The sequence below is a fragment of the Salmo salar genome, chromosome ssa15 (genome assembly GCF_905237065.1).
Source record: "Salmo salar chromosome ssa15, Ssal_v3.1, whole genome shotgun sequence".
NCBI classification, from domain to species: domain Eukaryota; kingdom Metazoa; phylum Chordata; class Actinopteri; order Salmoniformes; family Salmonidae; genus Salmo; species Salmo salar.
Window position 1 is genome coordinate 38,457,713 of NC_059456.1, and position 22,542 is coordinate 38,480,254.

Here is a 22,542-nt window from a genome sequence, read left to right on the forward strand (position 1 = left end):
ATCTTCTCACAGTAAACCTGTGTTTGCTTGTTTACGTCTGTCTTCTACCCTGTTCCCTTTAACTCTGCTCCTGTTCTCCAGGAGCTAGGGGTTCTGCCCAACACCCAGACGTGGATCCACCTGATGTCCTCCATTACCAACCACCCTCCAACTTTTCATTACATCATCTACAGCTACTGTCATTGTCATGTTGTCATCTAATAAGAAGGTTTATGCTCTATCATACTAGGCACATAATGTGAGATACACATATAAACACTGCAGTGTCCATCTTCAAATCCCCCTTCTGAGACTGGCTGCCCGATGAGAACAAGTGACAGGCAGAACCTCCCACCCACACAGCAACCTCCTGCCCTATACTCCACACACCAGAATTCAGTATTTTAGTCTGATTGCCATGTGAGTGTAGAACAAATCTGTGAAAATAAATTAATGACACAACTGTACCAAGAACTAAGGTTTATGTATTAAAATCTTAAATATTGCAGTTTTTTTTTCTCAGTTTCACAAGGTGTTCATTATTGTACGTTATCCTTTGATTGTATTTATTTGCTCCACATTATTCATTGTTGTGTCCTAGGACCTACTAGATACATGTATATTCATCCACAAGGGTGTATTAATGTGCTATGCGAGATAGAAAGGAATGAATCATAATAGAGGACTAGTGAAATGATATTATTTCAGTGTAGATAAGGGAAGGGCAGGTTAAAATAAAAACATGACAGCCAGACAAACCAATGTATGAATCAAATGGATTTGCGTATGAATGGAGTGGAAATTAGCTGACTTTGTGTTCTGTAAGAGGAGTAACTTTAAAGTGTCAAGCAGATTACACATTTTTGCCATTTCAAATCAAATGTATTGGTCACATGCAGATGTTATTGCGGGTGCAGCAAAATGCTTGTAACACTGCATTGATCCATCAAATTTCCAAAACATAACATTTAAAGACATGGATTTCATGTTGTAATTGTCAACAATGTACCCAAAAGTAGTTCGAAGTAATGTTTTCATTTTATTAGCTAAACAAAACTTGTTAAAACAGTGACATTGTCACTTACATAGTGATTTGCATAGTGATGATGAAAAGAACATAATTTAAGCTGTAATAATCTAAATTCTAATCATTGGGTCATCACACCATTGATATAGCAACAGACGCTAATAGTTAATTGAATCCCATTGTGACGCAGAGGGGGACATTATTTGGCATGACAGGCCCTAAGCGAGATTTGGTTGGGGTGGGTTGGGGAGAATGTTTTTCCATTTTAAAAACAATTTTCCTGCAGTTCTACACATTTTGCCCTGGCCTATGCCATATTAATGACATCTGAGTGAGAGTGACTAACAAAATCAAATGGGAGCTTCCTGGAGGTCAGGGCCCCTGGGCACGTGCCATGCGCGACTGGTCAGTATTCAGCCATGAGTACTACAAGTTTAGATAGCTGGCTAGACTAATTTACCAATCTAAAAATAGTTAGCTGATATGGCTAATTGAGTGACTGTCAGTGACTGACATAAGAGAAACATTGCTAATGCACAACCAAATGTCGAACTTGCACCATCTACTATTCTAACTCTCAACAGTAAGTTAAAAAAAAAATTGGGGGGGGGCCCTATGCGAACGCTTATGTTGCTTAAGCCTGGACATGTGGGTGGAAGAAAACGTAACTTAATTCAGCATGAAATGGTAATGAGGACAAAAAGCAAAAAACTCCAAACTAGGAGTACATCTAAACTACCCCATAGGAAACCTCTTCCTCTGTCAGTCTGTTGACTAAAACCAATCAGCTCACTTTTCCACTCTTCTTGATCTGGAGGCTACAATCTACAGTTCTTCAGATAAACAGTGTGACAATTGCCACTCAAGCACAACAGGCAATGCTGAGAGTAGCACTGAAGCATTGACACCCCCCACAGGTGTTCCACTCAGACAGCCTTTCAATGGGTGTACACACACACACACACACTCTCCACACAGTAACCTGCTGCTTTGTTTTGAAATGTTCCCTGTGAGCACTCCACGAGGTCACCCAGAAAGTCAGTAGATAACACAAACCCAGCTGCAAACTGTCTCCAGTTTATACAAGTCCTTTCCTGTCCAATTCATCTCCAGCTCGTATCCCATAAAGCATAGCAAATATATTATGTCATCTAGCTTGATTAGATGCACCGAGAGGACAGGGGTTTTTACAATAAACAGTGCCTTCAGAAAGTATTCACAACCCTTGAATTTTTCCACATTTTGTTGTGTTACAGCCCAAATTTAAAATGTATTAAATAGAGATTTTGTCACTGGCCTACACAATAAATACCCCATAATCTCAAAGTGGAATTATGTTTTGACAAATTACATAAAAAATGTAGACCTGAAATGTCTCGAGTCAATAAGTATTCAACCCCTTTGTTATTTGGCAAGCCTAAATATGTTCAGGAGTAAAATAATGACTTTAATGGCAGTGATAGGAGAAAACTGAGAAAGCAATCCTGTACAGATGAAAAAAACTAAAAAACAACCTCCCCCAAAGATCCTCCTCCCACTCCTGCTGACTTTCGCAGATTCTGCCTTTACCTTCCTGATGTTGCCGGTAATAGGCTACAATTGGAGTCTGCAACCTTTCTAATGTGGAATACCAATTTATTTTACAACTTCTACCGATCTGCGTGCCAGTTATGGTTTTCAAATGCACATTTTCATGGAACATTTAAATTTAATTTATAATAATGTCTTCGTATCTCAAAAGCATTGTCATGTGGTTAATCAAAATTCTATCGAAATCTAAGAGGTCTGTCCATGATAAAGCGCTGCTTTCTTGATATCTACAGTGCCTTCAGAAAGTATTCATACCCCTTGACTTATTCCACATTTTGTTGTGTTACAGACTGAATTCAAAATGGATTAAATATACTTTTTTTCCTCACCCATCCACACACAATACCCCATAAAGATAAAGTGTAAACATGTTTTAGACATTTATTAAAAATGAAATACAGTTTCCTCCATCAGCTCTACATCACCCTATCTAGATTGCACAAGTTCAACCCTGATGTTTAAGATGTGGCTCAGATGAAGGAACATTCCTCCGTTCCACTTGGCAGTGTTCAAAACTACACAGTTTCTGGCAGGGGGTATGCAATACCATATCCTCAATTCATGGGGTTCCATTCCCTTTAGTCCCAGAGGTCTGTCTACAGGGTAACTTTACTAATTCCAATCTTAGGCAAAGCCATACTATAAAGCTAAGAGAAATATTGCTAGCGATTGCCAAGAAATGTATAGCCTTGAAATGGAAATCGGATTCCCCCTGCCAGTTGCAATGTGGCTATCAGAAGTTAAAAGTTGTATCCCACCGGAGAAAATCCCTTACTGCTTGAGGAATAAGTTAAAGATATTTGACAGAATTTGGCAACCTTTTGACTATATGGAGAATCTCCCCTCACATCATATATTGATTGTATCTCTAAATAATCCTCATGTAATGTTTCACACTTAATGTATAATATGTAGCCTACGGCAGGTGACCATACGATCCAATGTCTCATCATTTTTTTTATTATAACTTTCATTTATTGTATAATATATATATTCTATTTTTTTACACTCGTCTGTTGTCTTGTAAGGTTATTGTCACTGTTATATTGTCTAATATCTTTTTATTTTTGTTTTGAATGTTCTTAATTGGAAAATGCTAAAATAAAATAAAAAAATAAATGAATGAAATGCAGAATTCTCATTTATACGAGTGTTCACACCCCTGAGTCAATACATCTTAGAATCACCTTCGGCAGCGATTACTTCGGTGAGTCTTTCTGGGTAAGTCTCTAGGAGCTTTGTACCACTGGATTGTACAATATTTAAACATTATCCTTAAAATAATTATTCAAGCTCTGTCAAATTGGTTGTTGATCATTGCTAGATAGCCATTTTCAAGTCTTGCCATAGTCGTATTGGTAAGCAACTCCAGTGTATATTTGGCCTAGTGTTTTAGGTTATTGTTGTCCTGCTGAAATTTGAATTTGTCTCCCAGTGTCTGTTGGAAAACAGACAACCTGGTTTTCCTCTAGGATTTGGCCTGTGCTTAGCTCTATTCCATGTATTTCTATCCAAAAAAACTCCCTAGTCCTTGCTGATGACAAGCATACCCATAACATGATGCAGCCATCACCATGCTTGGCAATATGAAGATTGGTACTCAGTGTTGTGTTGTGTTGGATTTGCTCCAAACATAATTTTGTATTGAGTGCATAACGTTAATTTCTTTGTTACATTTTTTTGCAGTTTTACTTTAGTGCTTTAATGCAAAAAGGATGCATGTTTTGGAATATTTGTATTCTGTACAGGCTTCCTTCTTTTCACTCTGTAAATTTGGTTAGTTTTGTGGAGTAACTACCTACAATGCTGTTGATCTATTCAGTTTTCCCCTATCACAGTCATTAAATTCTGTAACTGTTTTAAAGTCACCATTGGCCTCATGGTGAAATCCCTGAGAAGATTCCATCCTCAGTTTGGAAGGACGCCTGTATCTTTGTAGTGACTGGGTGCATTGATACACCATGCAAAGTGTAATTAATAACTTCACCATGCTCAAAGGAATATTCAATGTCTGCGTTTTTTTATATTCCCATCTACCAATGGGTGTCCTTCTTTGCTAGGCATTGGAAAACCTCCAGGTCTTTGTGATTGTTTGAAATTCAATGCTTGACTGAGGGACCTTTCAGCTAATTGTATGTGTGGGGTACAGAGATGAGGTAGTCATTCAAAAATCATGTTAAACACTATTATTGCATACAGAGTGAGTCCATGCAACTAATTATTGTTAAGCACATTTCTACTCCTGAACTTATTTAGGCTTGCCTTAACAAAGGGGTTGAATACTTTTTGACTCAAGACACTTCAGCGTTTCATTTTTTATTAATTTGTATAAATTTCAAAAAACATAATTCTACTTTAACCTCTCTGGGCTAGGCGGGACGAATTCGTCCCACCTACGTAACAGCCAGTGTAATCCAGTGGCGCGATTTTCAAATACCTTAAAAATCCTATTACTTCAATTTCTCAAACATATGACTATTTTACAGCTATATAAAGACAAGACTCTCGTTAATCTAACAACACTGACAAAACATGCATGCATTGTATAACATAATGTCCTAGGGTTGTCATCTGATGAAGATCATCAAAGGTTAGTGCTGCATTTAGCTGTGGTTTTGTTTTTTGTGACATTATATGCTAGCTTGAAAAATGGGTGTCTGATTATTTCTGGCTGGGTACTCTGCTGACATAATCTAATGTTTTGCTTTCGCTGTAAAGCCTTTTTGAAATCGGACAGTGTGGTTAAATTAACGAGAGTCTTGTCTTTAAAATGCTGTAAAATAGTCATATGTTTGAAAAATGGAAGTTTTCGGATTTTAGAGGAGTTTGTATTTCGCGCCACGCCCATCATTGGATATTGGAGCAGGTGTTCCGCTAGCGGAACGTCTAGATGTAAGAGGTTAAGAACACATTCTTATTTTCAATGACGGCCTAGGAACGGTGGGTTAACTGCCTTGTTCAGGGACAGAACGACAGATTTTTACCTTGTCAGCTCGGGGATTCGTTTTTGCAACCTTCCGGTTACTAGTCCAATGCTCTAACCACCTGCCTTACATTGCACTCCATGAGGAGCCTGCGTGGCAGGCTGACTACCTGTTACGCAAGGGCAGCAAGAAGCCAAGGTAAGTTGCTAGCTAGCATTAAACTTATCTTATAAAAAACAATCAATCTTAACATAATCACTAGTTAACTACACATGGTTGATGATATTACTAGTTTATCTAGCGTGTCCTGCGTTGCATATAATCGATGCGGTGCCTGTTAATTTGTCATTGAATCACAGCCTACAACGACATACGGGTGATGATTTAACAAGCGCTTTTGCGAAAAAAGCACTGTCGTTGCACCAATGTACCTAACCATAAACATCAATGCCTTTCTTTAAAATCAATACACAAGTATTTTTAAACCTGCATATTTAGTTAATATTGCCTGCTAACATGAATTTCTTATAACTAGGGAAATTGTGTCACTTCTCTTGCGTTCCGTGCAAGCAGTCAGGCTATATGCAGCAGTTTGGGCCACCTGGCTCATTGCGAACTGTGTGAAGTCCATTTATTCCTAAAAAAGGCCGTAATTAATTTGCCAGAATTGTACATAATTATGTCATAACATTGAAGGTTGTGCAATGTAACAGCAATATTTAGACTTATCGATGCCACCCGTTAGATAAAATACGTAACGGTTCCGTATTTCACTGAAAGAATAAACGTTTTGTTTTCGAAATGATAGTTTCCGGAATCAACCATTTTAATGACCAAAGGCTTGTATTTCTGTGTGTTATTATGTTATAATTAAGTCTATGATTTGATATTTGATAGAGCAGTTTGACCTAGCGATGTTTGGCAGCAGCAGGCTCGTAAGCATTCATTCAAACAGCACTTTTGTGTGTTTGCCAGCAGCTCTTCGCAATGCTTCAACTATTGTGCTGTTTATGACTTCAAGCCTATCAACTCCCAAGATTAGGCTGGTGTAACCGATGTGAAATGGCTAGCTAGTTAGCGGGGTGCGCGCTAATAGCGTTTCAAACGTCACTCGCTCTGAGACTTGGAGTAGTTGTTCCCCTTGCTCTGCATGGGTAACGCTACTTTGAGGGCGGCTGTTGACGATGTGTTCCTGGTTCGAGCCCAGGTAGGAGCAAGAAGAGGGACGGAAGCTATACTGTTACACTGGCAATACTAAAGTGCCTATAAGAACATCCAATAGTCAAAGGTATATGAAATACAAATTGTATAGAGAGAAATAGTCCTATAATTTCTATAATAACTACAACCTAAAACTTCTTACCTGGGAATATTGAAGACTCATGTTAAAAGGAACCACCAGCTTTCATATGATCTCATGTTCTGAGCAAGGAACTTAAATGTTAGCACATATTGCACTTTTACTTTCTTCTCCAACACTTTGTTTTTGCATTATTTAAGCCAAATTGAACATGTTTCATTATTTATTTGAGGCTAAATTGATTTTATTGATGTTTTATATTAAGTTAAAATAAGTGTTCATTCAGTATTGTTGTAATTGTCATTATTACAAATACATTTTAAAAAACGGCAGATTAATCGGTATCGGCTTTTTTTGGTCCTCCAATAACCTGAAAAATCATAATCGGTCGACCTCTAGTGTCCAGTGTCGTACCTTGCCTGACGGCGAGCGTGGTGGTGTAGACTAGGAACAGCAGGATGTAGTTGAGAAAGCTCTGGAACACAGGCGTGTTGGCGTGGTATTCATGAGCCAGGTACTTGCTGGTCAGTCCGATGCCACAGACGAGCAGAGACAGGACCTGGCCCAGAGCCAGAGTTACCAGAAGTTCCCTGGAGAGGAGAGGCAGGAAAGAAGACAGTGTTACTACACACTGGCATTACAGCACAGCTACTAAACCACAGACTGGAAAGGGCATTGGAACACAGCTTGTGTACTACAGTACATTCACATAGAGTGCATTCGGAAAGTATTCAGACCCCTTGACTTTTTCCACATTTTGTTACGTTACAGCCTTATTCGAAAACGTATTAAATTGTTTTCTTACTTCAATCCACACAATACCACATAATGAAAATATCAAAAACAGGTTTTTAGAAGTGTTAACAAATTCATAAAAACATTAAAAAATATCACATTTACATAAGTATTCAGACCCTTTACTCAGTACTTTGTTGAAGCACCTTTGGCAGCGATTACAGCCTCGAATCTTCTTGGGTATGACGCTTGTCGTGGTAATTATTCTAATCAAAGGAGAGACTTTTAGATTTCTTCAAAACTAGCAAACTTTATTAATAATTACTGCAGTAATGGAGCGTTAACGTTCACCCAATGATGTAAAGTTAAAGCCCAAATAAACAGAGTTAGGTTACAACTCTTTATAGTCTTCCAGAGTCCTTGTGATGAAGAACATATGTAGAAATTATACAAAAAAGGTACATTGTCCTCTCATTCAACAGACATCAAGATTTAAATGACACCAAATATCTGTTTCTAGTTCATTTACTGCTTGTTTATACAGAAATACTAATGTAACATAGGATACTAGGCCCTTCCCTCAGAATAATGGAGTCCAGTATTCATCTGCCATGTGGGAGAGGTTCTGCCTGGCACCAGCAGACAGGCACACAGACACTAAGCATAGAATGGAATGCAGTCTTCAGGTTATCACCAAGCCATCGTAAAACTACTTTCAGCGTTAAACCTCAGAGGCTCCCCTCAGAAAAACAGACAGTGTGAATGTACTCATACAGGAATACATTCTAATATAAAAGTAATGTGATTAACATAATGTTGTAATTCTACGACACGCTACAAGCTTGGCACACCTATATTTGGAGTGTTTCTCCCATTCTTCTCTGCAGATCCTCTCAAGCTCTGTCAGGTTGGATGGGGAGCGTCGCTGCACAGTTATTTTCAGGTCTCTCCAGAGATGCGCGATCGGGTTCAAGCTGGGCCACTCAAGGACATTCAGAGACTTGTTCTGAAGCCACTCCTGCGTTGTCTTGGCTCTGTGCTTAGGGTCATTGTCCTGTTGGAAGGTGAACCTTCGACCCAGTCTGAGGTCCTGAGCGCTCTGGAGCAGGTTTTCATCAAGGATCTCTCTGTACTTTACTCCGTTCATCTTTCCCTCAATCCTGACTAGTCTCCCAGTCCCTGCCGCTGAAAAACTTCCCCACATGCTGCCACCACCTTGATTCACCGTGGGGGTGGTGCCAGGTTTCCTCCAGATGTGACACTTGGCATTCAGGCCAAAGAGTTCCATCTTGGTTTCATCAGACCAGAGAATCTTGTTTCTCATGGTCAGAGTCTTTTAGGTGCCTTTTGTCAAACACCAAGCGGGCTGTCATGTGCATTTGACTGAGGAGTGGCTTCCGTCCGGCCACTCTATCATAAAGGCCTGATTGGTGGAGTGCTGCAAAGATGGTTGTCCTTCTGGAAGGTTCTCCCATCTCCACAGAGGAACTCTGGAGCTCTGGAGTGACCATCAGGTTTCTTGGCCACCTTCCTTACCAAGGCCCTTCTCCCCCGATTTCTCAGTTCTTCCATTAAAATGTTTTTTCAATTTAAGAATGATGGAGGCCAGTGTGTTCTTGGGGACCGTCAATGCTGCAAAACATTTTTGGTACCCTTCCCCAGATCTGTGCCTCGACACAATCCTGTCTCGGCACTCTACGGACAATTCCTTCAACCTCATGGCTTGGTTTTTCTCTGACATGCACTGTCAACTGTGGGACCTTATATAGACAGGTTTGTGCCTTTCCAAATCATGTCCAATCAATTGAATTTACCACAGGTGGCCTCCAATCAAGTTGTAGAAACATCTCAAGGATGAACAATGGAAACAGGATGCACCTGAGCTCAATTTCGAGTCTAATAGCAAAGGGTCTGAATACTTATGTAAATAAGGTATTTAAGGGACGCGTATGACGAGTGTGTTTCATTTGGTGACCTCAGAGAGGACAGGAAACACACATGACTATATCTCTGAATATTTTTCAATTATGGGGTTTGCATCTAATTCTTGTATAAAACGAATGAGTAAAGATGAAACTATTTGTGAAATGATGTAATATGATGTTAAACCTTTAATGTGAAAGATTTGTTTTGATAAAATAACAGTCTTCACTTTAATGATGCCAAAGACACAACATATTATGGTGCCCCGTGTGAGGAATCTAAGATAGAATTGGACTTCGCTGTTGAATTACACACATATATATATATATCAATTGTGCAAACAGAATTGTAGAAACAGACTGCTTTGTATACAAATTGGTTGTGTGTGTGTTTCCATTTGAACAGGCTACAGAGAGTGCCTCCGGTCATGTGTCGATAGTCAGAGCAATGAGTTGTAAATTCCAGATTTAGTCCGTTAGGCCAAACGGTACGATTTTTGTCGGTCAATATTAATTTCTAGAGCAAGGGCTTAGAGCCAGTAAGGTTAGAAATGAGATAGATCTCTTCGGTGACCGAGCCGAAGTTCTGTCTGCCTACCGCGCTAAGCCAGTAGGCCACAGGCGTATCTGTATTTATGTACCGTGACGCTCCGGTCAACATAATGCTAGCAAAGTATGCCGAATGGGTTAATGTGAGACGTCACCAGTAAACCCCCCTTTCCATGGTGGAGGGGACCTTATTTTGTGCTTGGAAGTGAGATTTCTGTACAAAGTAGGATAAGCTTGCACGAGATGCTAAGCTAACAAAGGGAAACAGTATTTTCTTTTTCCTGTGTCACGCTGAAATTCCTCCGCCTTGCATGATGGACGTCCCGCCCTTTGTACTTCCGTTTGATTTCAGCTTTCTGCGATCACTGGTGTTGAAGAATTGCCAGTACATTTCATGAAAAAGAATTAGGTGGCACCCAAATGTGGATCATGTTAAGATATCCAGCCAACCGCAATTGACTGGATATCGATGTCTCATTCAATTAAACTAACAAGTGAAATTGCCAGATTTACTTTTCAAGTGGATCTTTTAAATAATATCCAAATTGATTGGGTTTCTACAATGTGACAATTTAAACTTTTCACATTAACCTACATCGACAAGGTTCAGGTTAATTTAAAGTAGAATTCCTAAATAGCCTATACAGGTTTGATTTATCATTAAAATAGATCAATCAGTCAATCAGTCCCGCCTCCAGCGGGAATCCCATGTGGATTTGGCCTTAGGGAGAAGTGAACCTAGCGGTGAATGTACCCTAACATTTAACTTCTTGCGGATCAGTGGGACGCTAGCGTCAACAAAGTACGCACATTCACCAGAACGCGTAATAAACACAACATCCAAAATGGGAGCCACTTAGAAAAACTACAAATTCTAGCTAATTTTTCCAAAGACAAGCCTGAAACTCTTTCTAAAGACTGTTGACATATAGTGGAAGCCCTAGGAACTGCAATCTGGGAGGTTTTCCCTTCATATTAAAAATGACAGTCATAGGAATCAATGGTGGGCTGAAAATGTGTTTTCTCTGGATGGTTTGTCCTCGGGTTTTCACCTGCCATATCAGTTCTGTTATACTCACATACATTATTTTAACAGTTTTAGAAACTTTAGAGTGTTTTCTATCCAAATCTACCAATTAAATGCATATCCTAGCTTCTGGGCCTGAGTAACAGGCAGTTTACTTTGGGCACGCTTGTCATCCAGACGTCAAAATACTGCCCCCTAGCCCAAAGATGCTAAAAACCTGTTTTCGCTTTGTCATTATGGGGTATTGTGTGTATGTTGATAAGGATTTTTTTTATTTAATACATTTTAGTATAAGGCAAAAACGTAACAAAATGTGGAAAAAGTCAAGGGGTCTGAATACTTTCCGAATGCACTGTAACCGCATGGCCAGTGAACAGAAAGTTCTGGTCTTTCATTTCAAATATTTGAAAGTGTGTATTCTTCCTTATGCCTGTGTATTTAGGCTTCCATGGTCAGGTGACATGGTCTGGTCAAAACCCATGGCCCTAGCTACAACAGCAGATCAACAGGTGTCCATATCAACCACAGACCCATCTCTCCATCCCACTGTCTCCCACAGAGTTGTCACCTTCTGAACTCATTACAACCTATCCTCTCCAGCTGTGTGAGGCACATCCAGGTTTTCCAGTCTGATTTATATTAGGACAGGATTTCCAAACACCCTCCATCTGTCACACCCTGATCTGTTTCACCTGTTCTTGTGATTGCTTCACCTTCTCCAGGTGTCGCTTATTTATCCCAGTGTTTCCTGTCTCTCTGTGCCAGTACGTCTTGTATGTTTTCAAGTCAACCAGCATGTTTTCCCGTGCTCCTGTTTTCTATTCGCTTTCTCTAGTCCTCCCGGTTTTGACCATTGCCTGTTTTTTCTGGACTCCGTACCCGCCTGCCTGACCCTTCTGCCTGCCCTGACCTCGAGCCTGTCTGCCACACTTTACCTCTTGGACTCAGAATCTGGTTTTGACCTTTTGCCTGTCCATGACCATTTTCTTGCCTACTCCTTTTGGATTGTAATTAAACCATAAAGACTCTAACCATCTGCCTCCTGTGTCTGCATCTGGGTCTCGTCTTGTGCCCTTATACCATCAGCCATTGTGACACTTAGCCTGGCTTTCTCTCCTTCTTCAACAGGTGGTTCGGGACACTGAGCTTCCTCACGGGGCTTACTGTACAGTGCTGTCTCAAATGAACCCCCATTCTCCATAAAATGTACTACTTCTGGCCAATGACATCCTCCTTTATTCCCATATGGTGCTCTACTATTGGCTATAACACTCTATTCCCTTGTTTTGGCCCAAGCCTGAACACACACCACCTCTCAGGCCACCTGTGGAGTCTTTGATTGTGTATGTAGTGAAATACAGTAGTGGGACCTGTCAGTCCTGGCTGGAGATGAAAGGGATTAAGAAAGAGCTGTCAATCAAGTCTAAACACACACACACACACACACACACACACACACACAACCCTCTCCCCCCTAGACAGACCACAGTGCACAAATCAGCCCCTTCACTGCTCCCTCTACACCTACACACAGGCACCAGTGAGAACACGCATGGGCACACACTGGAAGAGACATGCACAAATGTAAAGCAACTCCAACGCAATATCTGCATATCCAGTATCCAGTATTAAGCTGTAGTAAAGGACCAAAAAACAGGCTTACACGCAATCCAGTCGATATACATTAATACTTGTTCCGTTGACTCAGTTCATTTAAAATCTCATTAGGAATGACTGGGAAATAATAGGAAGTGTGTGCGTCCTTATAGAGGAAAAGGCCAAAGAAACGAGGTACACAATAATATGATACAAACATGAAGAGGTAAACCAGACAGATGCAGTCAGCTCAGGGAAACCAATTAGATCCACTGCTACTCCTGGAGCCTGGACTGATCATTTCAGCAGGAGGGAATTAGCATGCAACACTTTCAGTGCCACAGAGAAGTTATGATATTAAAAAAGGCCAAGCATCAACCTGATCTGAGTGTTTCATCTTAGTAAATATTCAGAGGTACTGCTTATGAGACACACATGAAGAGGCGGTGTTGATATCATTGACTATACTTATTTTTTGTATAACCCCTTTTCTCCCCAATTATGTGGTATCCAAATTGGTATCCAAATTGGTCTTGTCCCATCGCTGCAACGCCGTACGGACTCGGAAGAGGCAAAGGTCGAGAGCCGTGCGTCCTCCAAAACACAACCCAGCCAAGCCACACTACTTCTTGACCCTCTGCTTGCTTTACCCGGAAGCCAGCCGCACCAACGTGTCAGAGGAAACACTGTACAGCTGGCGACCGCCACAGGAGTTGCTAGCGTGCGATGGGACAAGAACATCCCCGCCTAACCCGGATGATGCTGGGCCAATTGTGCGCCGCCCCATGGGTCTCCCGGTCGCGGCCGGCTGCGACAGAGCCTGGACTTGAACCAGGATCTCTAGTGGCACAGCTAGCACTGCGATGCAGTGCCTTAGACCACTACGCCACTCAGGAGGCCTGACTATACTTTTTTGGCTTATCACATAACAGCATTCTTACAATGTTCTCCCTGTACACCAAGACAGAACTGTAAAATAAATAAAGGGGGCATATAAGCAGACAATGAAGTTCTTACAATATTTGATGATTACATTTCTCAAAAACAGGTTCTATGCTACATGTGCTCCACCAAGTCAGAACAGTAGGCAAAATTAAGAGGGGTAAAAATATCAAATTATTAGAGTGAGGCACACAGGCTACTAAAATGTTACTACACAACATCAAACCAAAATCAAATCAAATGTTATTTGTCACGTGCCTAATAAAACAGCTGTAAGACCTTACAGTGAAATGCTTACTTTCAAGCCCTTAACCAACAATGCAGTTTTAAGATAAATAAGGCTATATACACAGGGTACTTAATATACAGTTAAGTTAGTATTACTTTCTTAGCTACAGTATACATATCTCCCTGGCATATTACATAATTTCTGCAGCTGCATACAAGACATTTCTGCACTCACCTTGCTATGTTGTGCTCACTTGAACAGGAAGGTGGCGCTGCGGTCCTTCGAGGGCCAATTTTGTCATGAAACTTTGTCAAAGTCTGGCATTCTCTGGATTTATGGCACTTTCAAAACAACTGGGATCTCGGAAAAAAACAAGGTCAAATCATGATGATGTAAGTGATCTTCAGGTTGTAGCTCTAGAAAGAAGCCTGAGTTCCCGACTTAAAATTCAGAGTTGGATGACCGTTCAAAACGTATTTTCCCTGTTGGAGCTCATTTTGTCCCCCGAGTTCACAGTTGTCTTGAACTCACTGAAGTCAAATTTCCCAGTTCGCAGTTAACAGTTTTTTGAGTGCAGCAGAAATCATGCTGGATTGACAGCATGGCCAATGTTGAATGTTTATCATTTTAAGCTTGGAAAAGAGACCCTTAAACCCTACTTGGGACCACACAGCCACACTACTGAATAGCAGGCTAGTGATTGCTTTGCCATGTTTGCAGTTAGCCACTAATTCCTTCCAAACCATTCATTGTTGAATTTGCGATTTCCAACTTGTCCACTGGCCAATGAGCACCGATAAGTTTTACCTATAATTTCTCTTCATTATTTATTTTCATAATGACAAAGGTTAAAAAGCATTTGCCGGTAGATTGTCGACTTGAGTCATGATGATGCCTGCTAGCTTTCTAGCTAAGATTTTGAAAGTATGATGTTGACATGATCAGTCCAATCAAAATTACTGTACTTATAAAGTGATTTGACATCATTTGATCTGTTGCCAATGACCTTGAGCCTTCTTGGATGGGCACTTCTAATGTAACTCTATGGCAGCACCCAAGGGGCTTGAATTTTCGAGGACTACCCTTAGATTTGACGGTGACGTAGAGTAACAGAACACAGCCAATCACAGCACAACTAGAGAACATTACCCAATCATGACACAACTAGAGAACAACTGAAGCACCTGCATTTTGGAGCTGCCTTACTCAAGAAAGAAAAAAGACCATGTTTGTATGCGGCTTTATTAACTCAATGATTTTTTATATTGTTTGCAAGCTGATATGTGACACTGATATGTGTATTAATGCCAAAATAACATGCAAAACAGGCAACCCCCACAAAAAAAGTTTTTTATTTTACATTTCTAGTAGAAATGTGGGGCTCAAAACACCTGCCCGGAATGACAGGTCACCACTGCATACACTCGAGCCAGTCGATATACATTAATATTCGTTCCGTTGACTCAGTTCATTTAAAATCTCATTAGGAATGACTGGGAAATAATAGGAAGTGTGTGCGTCCTTATAGAGGAAAAGGCCAAAGAAACGAGGTACACAATAATATGATACAAACATGAAGAGGTAAACCAGACAGACGCACAGTCAACTCAGGGAAACCAATTAGATCCACTGCTACTCCTGGAGCCTGGACTGATCATTTCAGCAGGAGGGAATTAGCATGCAACGCTTCCAGTGCCACAGACAAGTTGATATTAAAAAATTGAGACACTAAGGACAAGCCACAAAAGTGACCTGACCTGAGTCTTTCAACTTAGTAAATATTCAGAGGTGCTGCTTATGAGACACACTACTGAAGGTGTTGATATCATTGACTATACTTGCTCTGTTAATCCCAGGCATGTTAAATATGACCAAAAACCCTAAACATCAAATACTCATCTCTCTGTGCTGAAATGCAAAGCAGTCTCACCACTCCCACATTTGGTTTACTATCAATTGATGTGTAATGTAGAGTTTCTCAACTCTTCACGGGTTCTGCCAAGGCTGTGTTGGTGGGTAATTCTGAGATAACAACATTATCTGATGGAACAGAGATATCCAACTGCTCCAAGCCTCTCTTTCTTCCTCTCTGCAGCTACAGAAGCCTATTGTGGAGAGTTTATTTTCCAATTTTCTCCCAGAAACCTTTAATTACAGCTGTAGGCTGTGAGCATTTCTGTGTGGAGCCAGATTCATAACACTAGGAGAAGTAGAGATGAGAGTCTGGGAGGGCAATGTAATGTTTGTTAGCTTTCATTATCCAGCTGAGCGTCAAAGGGCTTTAGTGTACATAAACTGCTGTGCTGATCATACTGTACTGCTAGGCCATTAGCAGCAGCTGATGATGGGATTTCAAGTCACATTGGCTTAAATCTGCAAATGCACAGGTAGGCCTACACAGGCCCTGAGAGTTACACTCTGAACACCTAAACCAGGGGTAATCAACACTTACCCTACGAGGTCTGGAGCCTGTTAGTTTTCCGTTCTACCTAATAATTAATTGCAGACACCTGGTGTCCCAGGTCTAAATCAGTCCCTGATGGGAACAATGAAAAAGGGTCCAGGGTTGAGTTTAAGGGACCTAAACGTACACAGTATTCACTTTAAAGAGCAAATTGAGAAGTGCATACTACGGATGCATGATATATCGGTTAACATATCGGAATTTCATGATATTAGCTAAAAGTGCCAACATCGGTATCGGCCATTGTATAGTTTAACGCCCCGATGTGCAAAACCGATGCAAAGCTGACGTGCATACCTATATAATGTTGGTACATGACGTAATGATGCCACGTAAAATGTTGCGCTATACGTGCAACACAGCATTCCTAAACTAGCCCACAATGTCTGCTGTGTGAATCGAGCAGTCAGCAAGTCGAGCAGTCATTTGAAAGAGTACCAAAATTTCAGCGAGACAACTCAAAGGCGAAATCCATTTAAGCCAAGTGAATGGAATTCATTGCCCTTGACAATCAACCGTTCTCTGTCGTGGGTGATGTTGGCTTTCGCCGACTGGTCGAGCACCGGTACACACTACCAAGTGCACTATTTTTCAGATGTTGCCCTACCGGAGTTACACAGTAACAGCGTCACTGCTATTACCTTCACAACATACATACTATGAGACGCCGTTTGGGTCTTTGTGTGTCAAAAAAGATACAGTAGCACTGTCAAAGCTGTACAAACAAGTCTGCAAACAAGCAAACACCGGCCACGAACAATGTGTTTACAATTCCGCGTTGTAATAAAGCATCATTGGTTCGACTGCAACTTCTTGGGTAGCTAGCTTTAGCTTGGTACCTAGCTAGCACCAAATACAACCAGCCTGAAAACAATGACCAGTAGAACCTGCAGTAATTTTCATTATTCTTAGCAATGATTTAGGAATCCTTGTAAGTATTAGCTAGGTTGCCACTTGTTGTTCGCCTATTGAAATTGAACTTCAGTTCATCAAAATAAATAGCTAGTCAGCAGCTTAACCCTGTTGCCCAAAGATGACATTATAAGCAGCCAGCTTGCTTCATCTGGACAGTTGGGCTCGACCACACCGGGTTATGTGTTGTGAAGCTAGCCACAATAAGGATTAGGCACAATAGGGGAATTTGCGGTTTGCCTTCAAAATAAAAGTATGTAATTGACAGTAATGCAAATGAATACAAATAGTAGAATTATGCCACATTTATATTTTGAAGGCTAACCGCAAAGTCCACTATTGTGGCTAATCCTTATTGTGGCTAGCTTCACATAGATGGGTCCGACCACCATTAATCAAATAAGAACTGTCTTATAAATTAGGGTTATTTTAGATGATGACACCTAGCTATATAGTTAGCTAGCTAACTATAGCTACTGAAACAGATGCTGTGTTTTTTGACGTGTATCTTCTTTGCCACGCAAAGACCCAAACGGTGTTTCATAGAAATCCTGGTTGAGAATGAAACGACTGAACAAATGAACAACGAAACAGCACAGAAAGTGAAAGAAATAGGTTTTGATTATGTTTCAACAAAATAACTTTTTGGTCAGTGTGGTGTGTGTGAGACCTTTATTTAACTAGGCAAGACAGTTAAGAACAAATTCTTTTTTACAATGACGGCCCGGATGACACTGGGCAAATGGTGCGCCACACTATGGGACTCCCAATCACGGCCGGTTGTGGATTCAAACCAGGGACTGTAGTGACGCCTCTTGCACTGAGATGCAGTGCCTTAGACCACTGTGTCCATGTGTGTGTGTTAACTATTTAACTGTACTAGAATGCTTAAAAGGCCGCTAAAATTGTGAATATCGGTTATCGTAGTGTTTTTTTTGGCAATGAATATATTGGATATCGGTATCTGCCAAAAATGTATTATCCGTGCATCACTAGTTCAAACTATAGCATATGATGGAACACCATAACACACGTACACCCAGTTACTGGCAGCAGTCAAACATAAATCATCTCTATATCAAAACCTAGCTATCACATGACCAGAAAACAGCGTATTCCATAGGTGCACATTTATGCATGGTTTCATTGCACTAAATACACAGAGATGCAGACATTTTAATTTACAGTTGAAGTCGGAAGTTTACATACACCTTAGCCAAATACATTTAAACTCAGATTTTCACAATTCCTGACATTTAATCCAAGTAAAAATTCCCTGTTTTAGGTCAGTCAGGATCACCACTTTATTTTAAGAATGTGAAATGTCAGAATAATAGTTGAGAGAATTATTTATTTCATCTTCTATTTCATTCATCACATTCCCAGTGGGTCAGACATTTACATACACTCAATTAGTATTTGGTAGCATTGCCTTTAAATTGTTTAACTTGGGTCAAACGTTTCAGGTAGCCTTCAACAAGCTTCCCACAATAAGTTGGGTGAATTTTGGCCCATTCCTCCTGACAGAGTTGATGTAACTGAGTCAGGTTTGTAGGCCTCCTTGCACACACACGCTCGCACAGGGCTTTGTGATGTCCACTGCAATACCTTGACTTTGTTGTCCTTAAGCCATTTTGACACAACTTTGGAAGTATGCTTGGGGTCATTGTCCATTTGGAAGACCCAATTGCGACCAAGCTTTAACTTCCTGACTGATGTCTTGAGATGTTGCTTCAATATATCCACATCATTTTCCTCCCTCATGATGCCATCTATTTTGCACAGTGCACCAGTCCCTCCTGCAGCAAAGCACCCCCACAACATGATGCTGCCACCCCCGTGCTTCACGGTTGGGATGGTGTTCTTCGGCTTGCAAGCATCCCCCTTTCTCCTCCAAACATAACAATGGTCATTATGGCCAAACAGTTCTATTTTTGTTACATCAGACCAGAGGACATTTCTCCAAAAAGTACGATCTTTGTCCCCATGTGCAGTTGCAAACCGTAGTCTGGCTTTTTTATGGCGGTTTTGGAGCAGTGGCTTCTTCCTTGCTGAGCGACCTTTCAGGTTATGTCGATATAGAACTCATTTTACTGTGGATATAGATACTTTTGTACCCGTTTCCTCCAGCATCTTCACAAGGTCCTTTGCTGTTGTTCTGGGATTGATTTGCATTTTTTGCACCAAAGTAGATTAATCTCTAGGAGACAGAACACGTCTCCTTCCTGAGCAGTATGACGGCTGCATGGTCCCATGGTGTTTATACTTGCGTACTATTGTTTGTACAGATGAACGTGGTACCTTCAGGCGTTTGGAAATTGCTCCCAAGGATTAACCAGACTTGTGGAGGTATACAAACATTTGTCTGAGGTCTTGGCTGATTTCTTTTGATTTTCCCATGATGTCAAGCAAATAGGCACTGAGTTTGAAGGTCGGCCTTGAAATACATCCACAGGTAAACCTCCAATTGACTCAAATTATGTCAATTAGCCTATCAGAAACTTCTAAAGCCATGACATCATTTTCTGGAATTTTCCAAGCTGTTTAAAGGCACAGACAACTTAGTGTATGTAAACTTCTGACCCACTGGAATTATGATAAAGTGAATTGTAAGTGAAATAATCTGGCTGTAAACAATTGTTGGAAAAATTACTTGTGTCATGCACAAAGTAGATGTCCTAACCGACTTGCCAAAACTATAGTTTGTTAACAAGAAATCTGTGGAATGGTTGAAAAACGAGTTTTAATAACTGCAACCTTAGTGTATGTAAACTTCCAACTTCAACTGTAGATAGTAACCAATTTCATTTCCTCTAAGGCAATTATATTCAATATGGATATATTTTTATTTTTGTCCAATTAATTAGGGTTGCATCTCTCTGAGTTCTCACTTATAGAAGAGGCATCAATTTACCAAGTCCATCTCCCACTCTACATATTCTCTAGAAGACCCTTGTTTTCCTTTGACTTCCTCTCCACAAACATAGTCCCTACAGAAGCAAAATCATCCTTCAGCATCGCAAGTCCTTGGACAAAAACAACAACACTGTAGTCAATCCCCTCTTGCCTTCAGTTTAGTAATTATGATCACACAGAGACAAATCAGGTAGAATAAGAATGTGGACAACAGAGAGGACACACTTCATCAGCTGAATCACCCAGAGTGGGAGACATGGGATTAGATTCAGATTGTTTAATAGGCACATGTACAGGATTAAGGATACAAAAGAGAAAACTCAGGAAGCTACTGCTGCTTCAACACCCAAAAGCAGTGTTAGAGAGTTTAAGGACTATCCCAGACTTACTGTCGAGTTCTAAGACCTACATTACCACTTCATTATGTAGTCAGCTTTGGAGCGGTGACGAGGCAGAATGCCTGTAACTGAACATCTAACAATATGCTGAAATTAATTGTGTCAACTATGCTGATGTGGATGTCAAACATATTCATAAATCACTACAAGCATATCTTGAGTGCCCTGTAATTCACATATCTATGATTAACATCATTTACCAGCAAAGCTCTGATTCCAGAGAGAGAGAATTGTTTTATAAGACCATTTTTGATGGATTTAACAAGGGAAATAAATTACATTTCTCCTGAGAAAATGACCCTGTCTGCGTTTCAAAGATGAGTCGAAGAGCATATGAAATAGTGCTTCAAGGTGGATTTGATGGGCTTGTATAAGACTACAAAAGAAAGGAGGTCAGGGGCATTTGAAAATGATTGCTTTGAGATATTTTACCACAGATATTTTACCACTGTGAGAGGTTATTGCGAGAGGGTGCATGTAATTAAGAAAATAGCGATGACTTCAACACCAAAAAAAAAGACCAATTAAAGTTCAAACTCATGGGTAAATCAAGGAATAATGTGCATTCAAGTGATTCACCCCGGCCATTAATTTTCCCTGAATCATATCTAGAAGCAACAAAGGCTCATTACTGTTCAGCTCCAGCCCCAGAGTAGCCCCCTCAGCTCCAGCCCCAGAGTAGCCCCCCCAGCTCCAGAGTAGCCCCCCCAGCTCCAGAGTAGCCCCCCCAGCTCCAGAATAGCCCCCCCAGCTCCAGAATAGCCCCCAGCTCCAGCCCCAGAATAGCCCCCCAGCTCCAGCCCCAGAGTAGCCCCCCAGCTCCAGCCCCAGAGTAGCCCCCTCAGCTCCAGCCCCAGAGTAGCCCCCTCAGCTCCAGCCCCAGAGTAGCCCCCTCAGCTCCAGCCCCAGAGTAGCCCCCTCAGCTCCAGCCCCAGAGTAGCCCCCTCAGCTCCAGCCCCAGAGTAGCCCCCTCAGCTCCAGCCCCAGAGTAGCCTCCCCAGCAAGGGCTGGGCGATATGGCCCCCCAAAAAAAATCATACAATATTTTTGTTGTTTATTTTTTTCATAAAAAAAGTTTTAAATATCCTTCATGAGAAGTGCATGACCCTAGGGTGGCAACACATACATTCTACGTGGTTTTAAATGGGTCTCAATGGTGTGTTTACACAACCAATGATTTTCCTCTAACCATCCCTCCCTTACTCCCTCTCCTCCATATCCAGACCTCTCACCATCATGTGTGTGCACCACCCTCCCTCTCTCCCACTCCATTCTGAAAGCCCAATCAAACACCATTTTACCCCAAATTACTTGAGTCCGTTTCGATCGGAATCGGCGGGATGACCTATAAAAGGCTCCATCTTCTTCCAGGAGTAAATATACAATTTAAATCCCTCCTGTTTGAGACGGGCAGAGAGGCTCCTTCTCAATATACACTCTGCCTTGCTCTGCAGAATACTGAAAGACACCTCCACCTCCACAGCAGGAGAGAAAGATTGAGAAAGAGATACTGCAGGAAAGGTAGAGAGGAGCAATGAAATGTCTGCGCGAGAGAGAGCCATCCTCCTGGGAATGAAAGTAGGAAGTGCAGTACACCTCCACAACTTAGTCCAGCTTACTCCCTACTCCAGCTCTGGTACCCTGGTAGGCCTTCTCGGAGTGGGGTACCTCACGTTCACCATAGTGGCTACACCATGGGTGTCACCGTAGGCACATCTAAAATTTAGATGGGGAATGGGGGCGGGGGGGGGGGGGTGAACGATTGTTTAATCCAAACTAGGTCACTTCCCACTGGTAACAGCCAGCTCAATTGCACAGATAAATGTTTTCTGGGAACAAAACCGTGTTCAATGGGCTTGTAGAATGGATGGTTCATCGCCATATAAAGCAGATTACATTTCTGTGCTACAGTAGCAGCAGCTCCCCTATGGCTGCTCTCCCTTTCTCTGCCTGGCTGTCCAGGGTGGGGCTGGGGAGCAGAGCAGACACGGCTGGGGTAGGGGTGGAGCTCGGAAGCAGAGCAGACTGGGCT

The 22,542-nt window shown here is 41.3% G+C and overlaps 1 protein-coding gene across 1 annotated transcript in view; it reads right to left on the reverse strand.

Annotated features, from left to right (window-relative positions):
* The window catches only part of LOC106571386 (solute carrier family 35 member F1), a 136,049-nt gene that overhangs the window by 72,831 nt on the left and 40,676 nt on the right, over positions 1–22,542 (reverse strand). Inside the window, exon 2 of the mRNA XM_014144409.2 lies at positions 7,235–7,410. Coding sequence (XP_013999884.1) covers positions 7,235–7,410 — 176 coding nt within the window. The remainder of the gene's footprint in view (positions 1–7,234; positions 7,411–22,542) is intronic.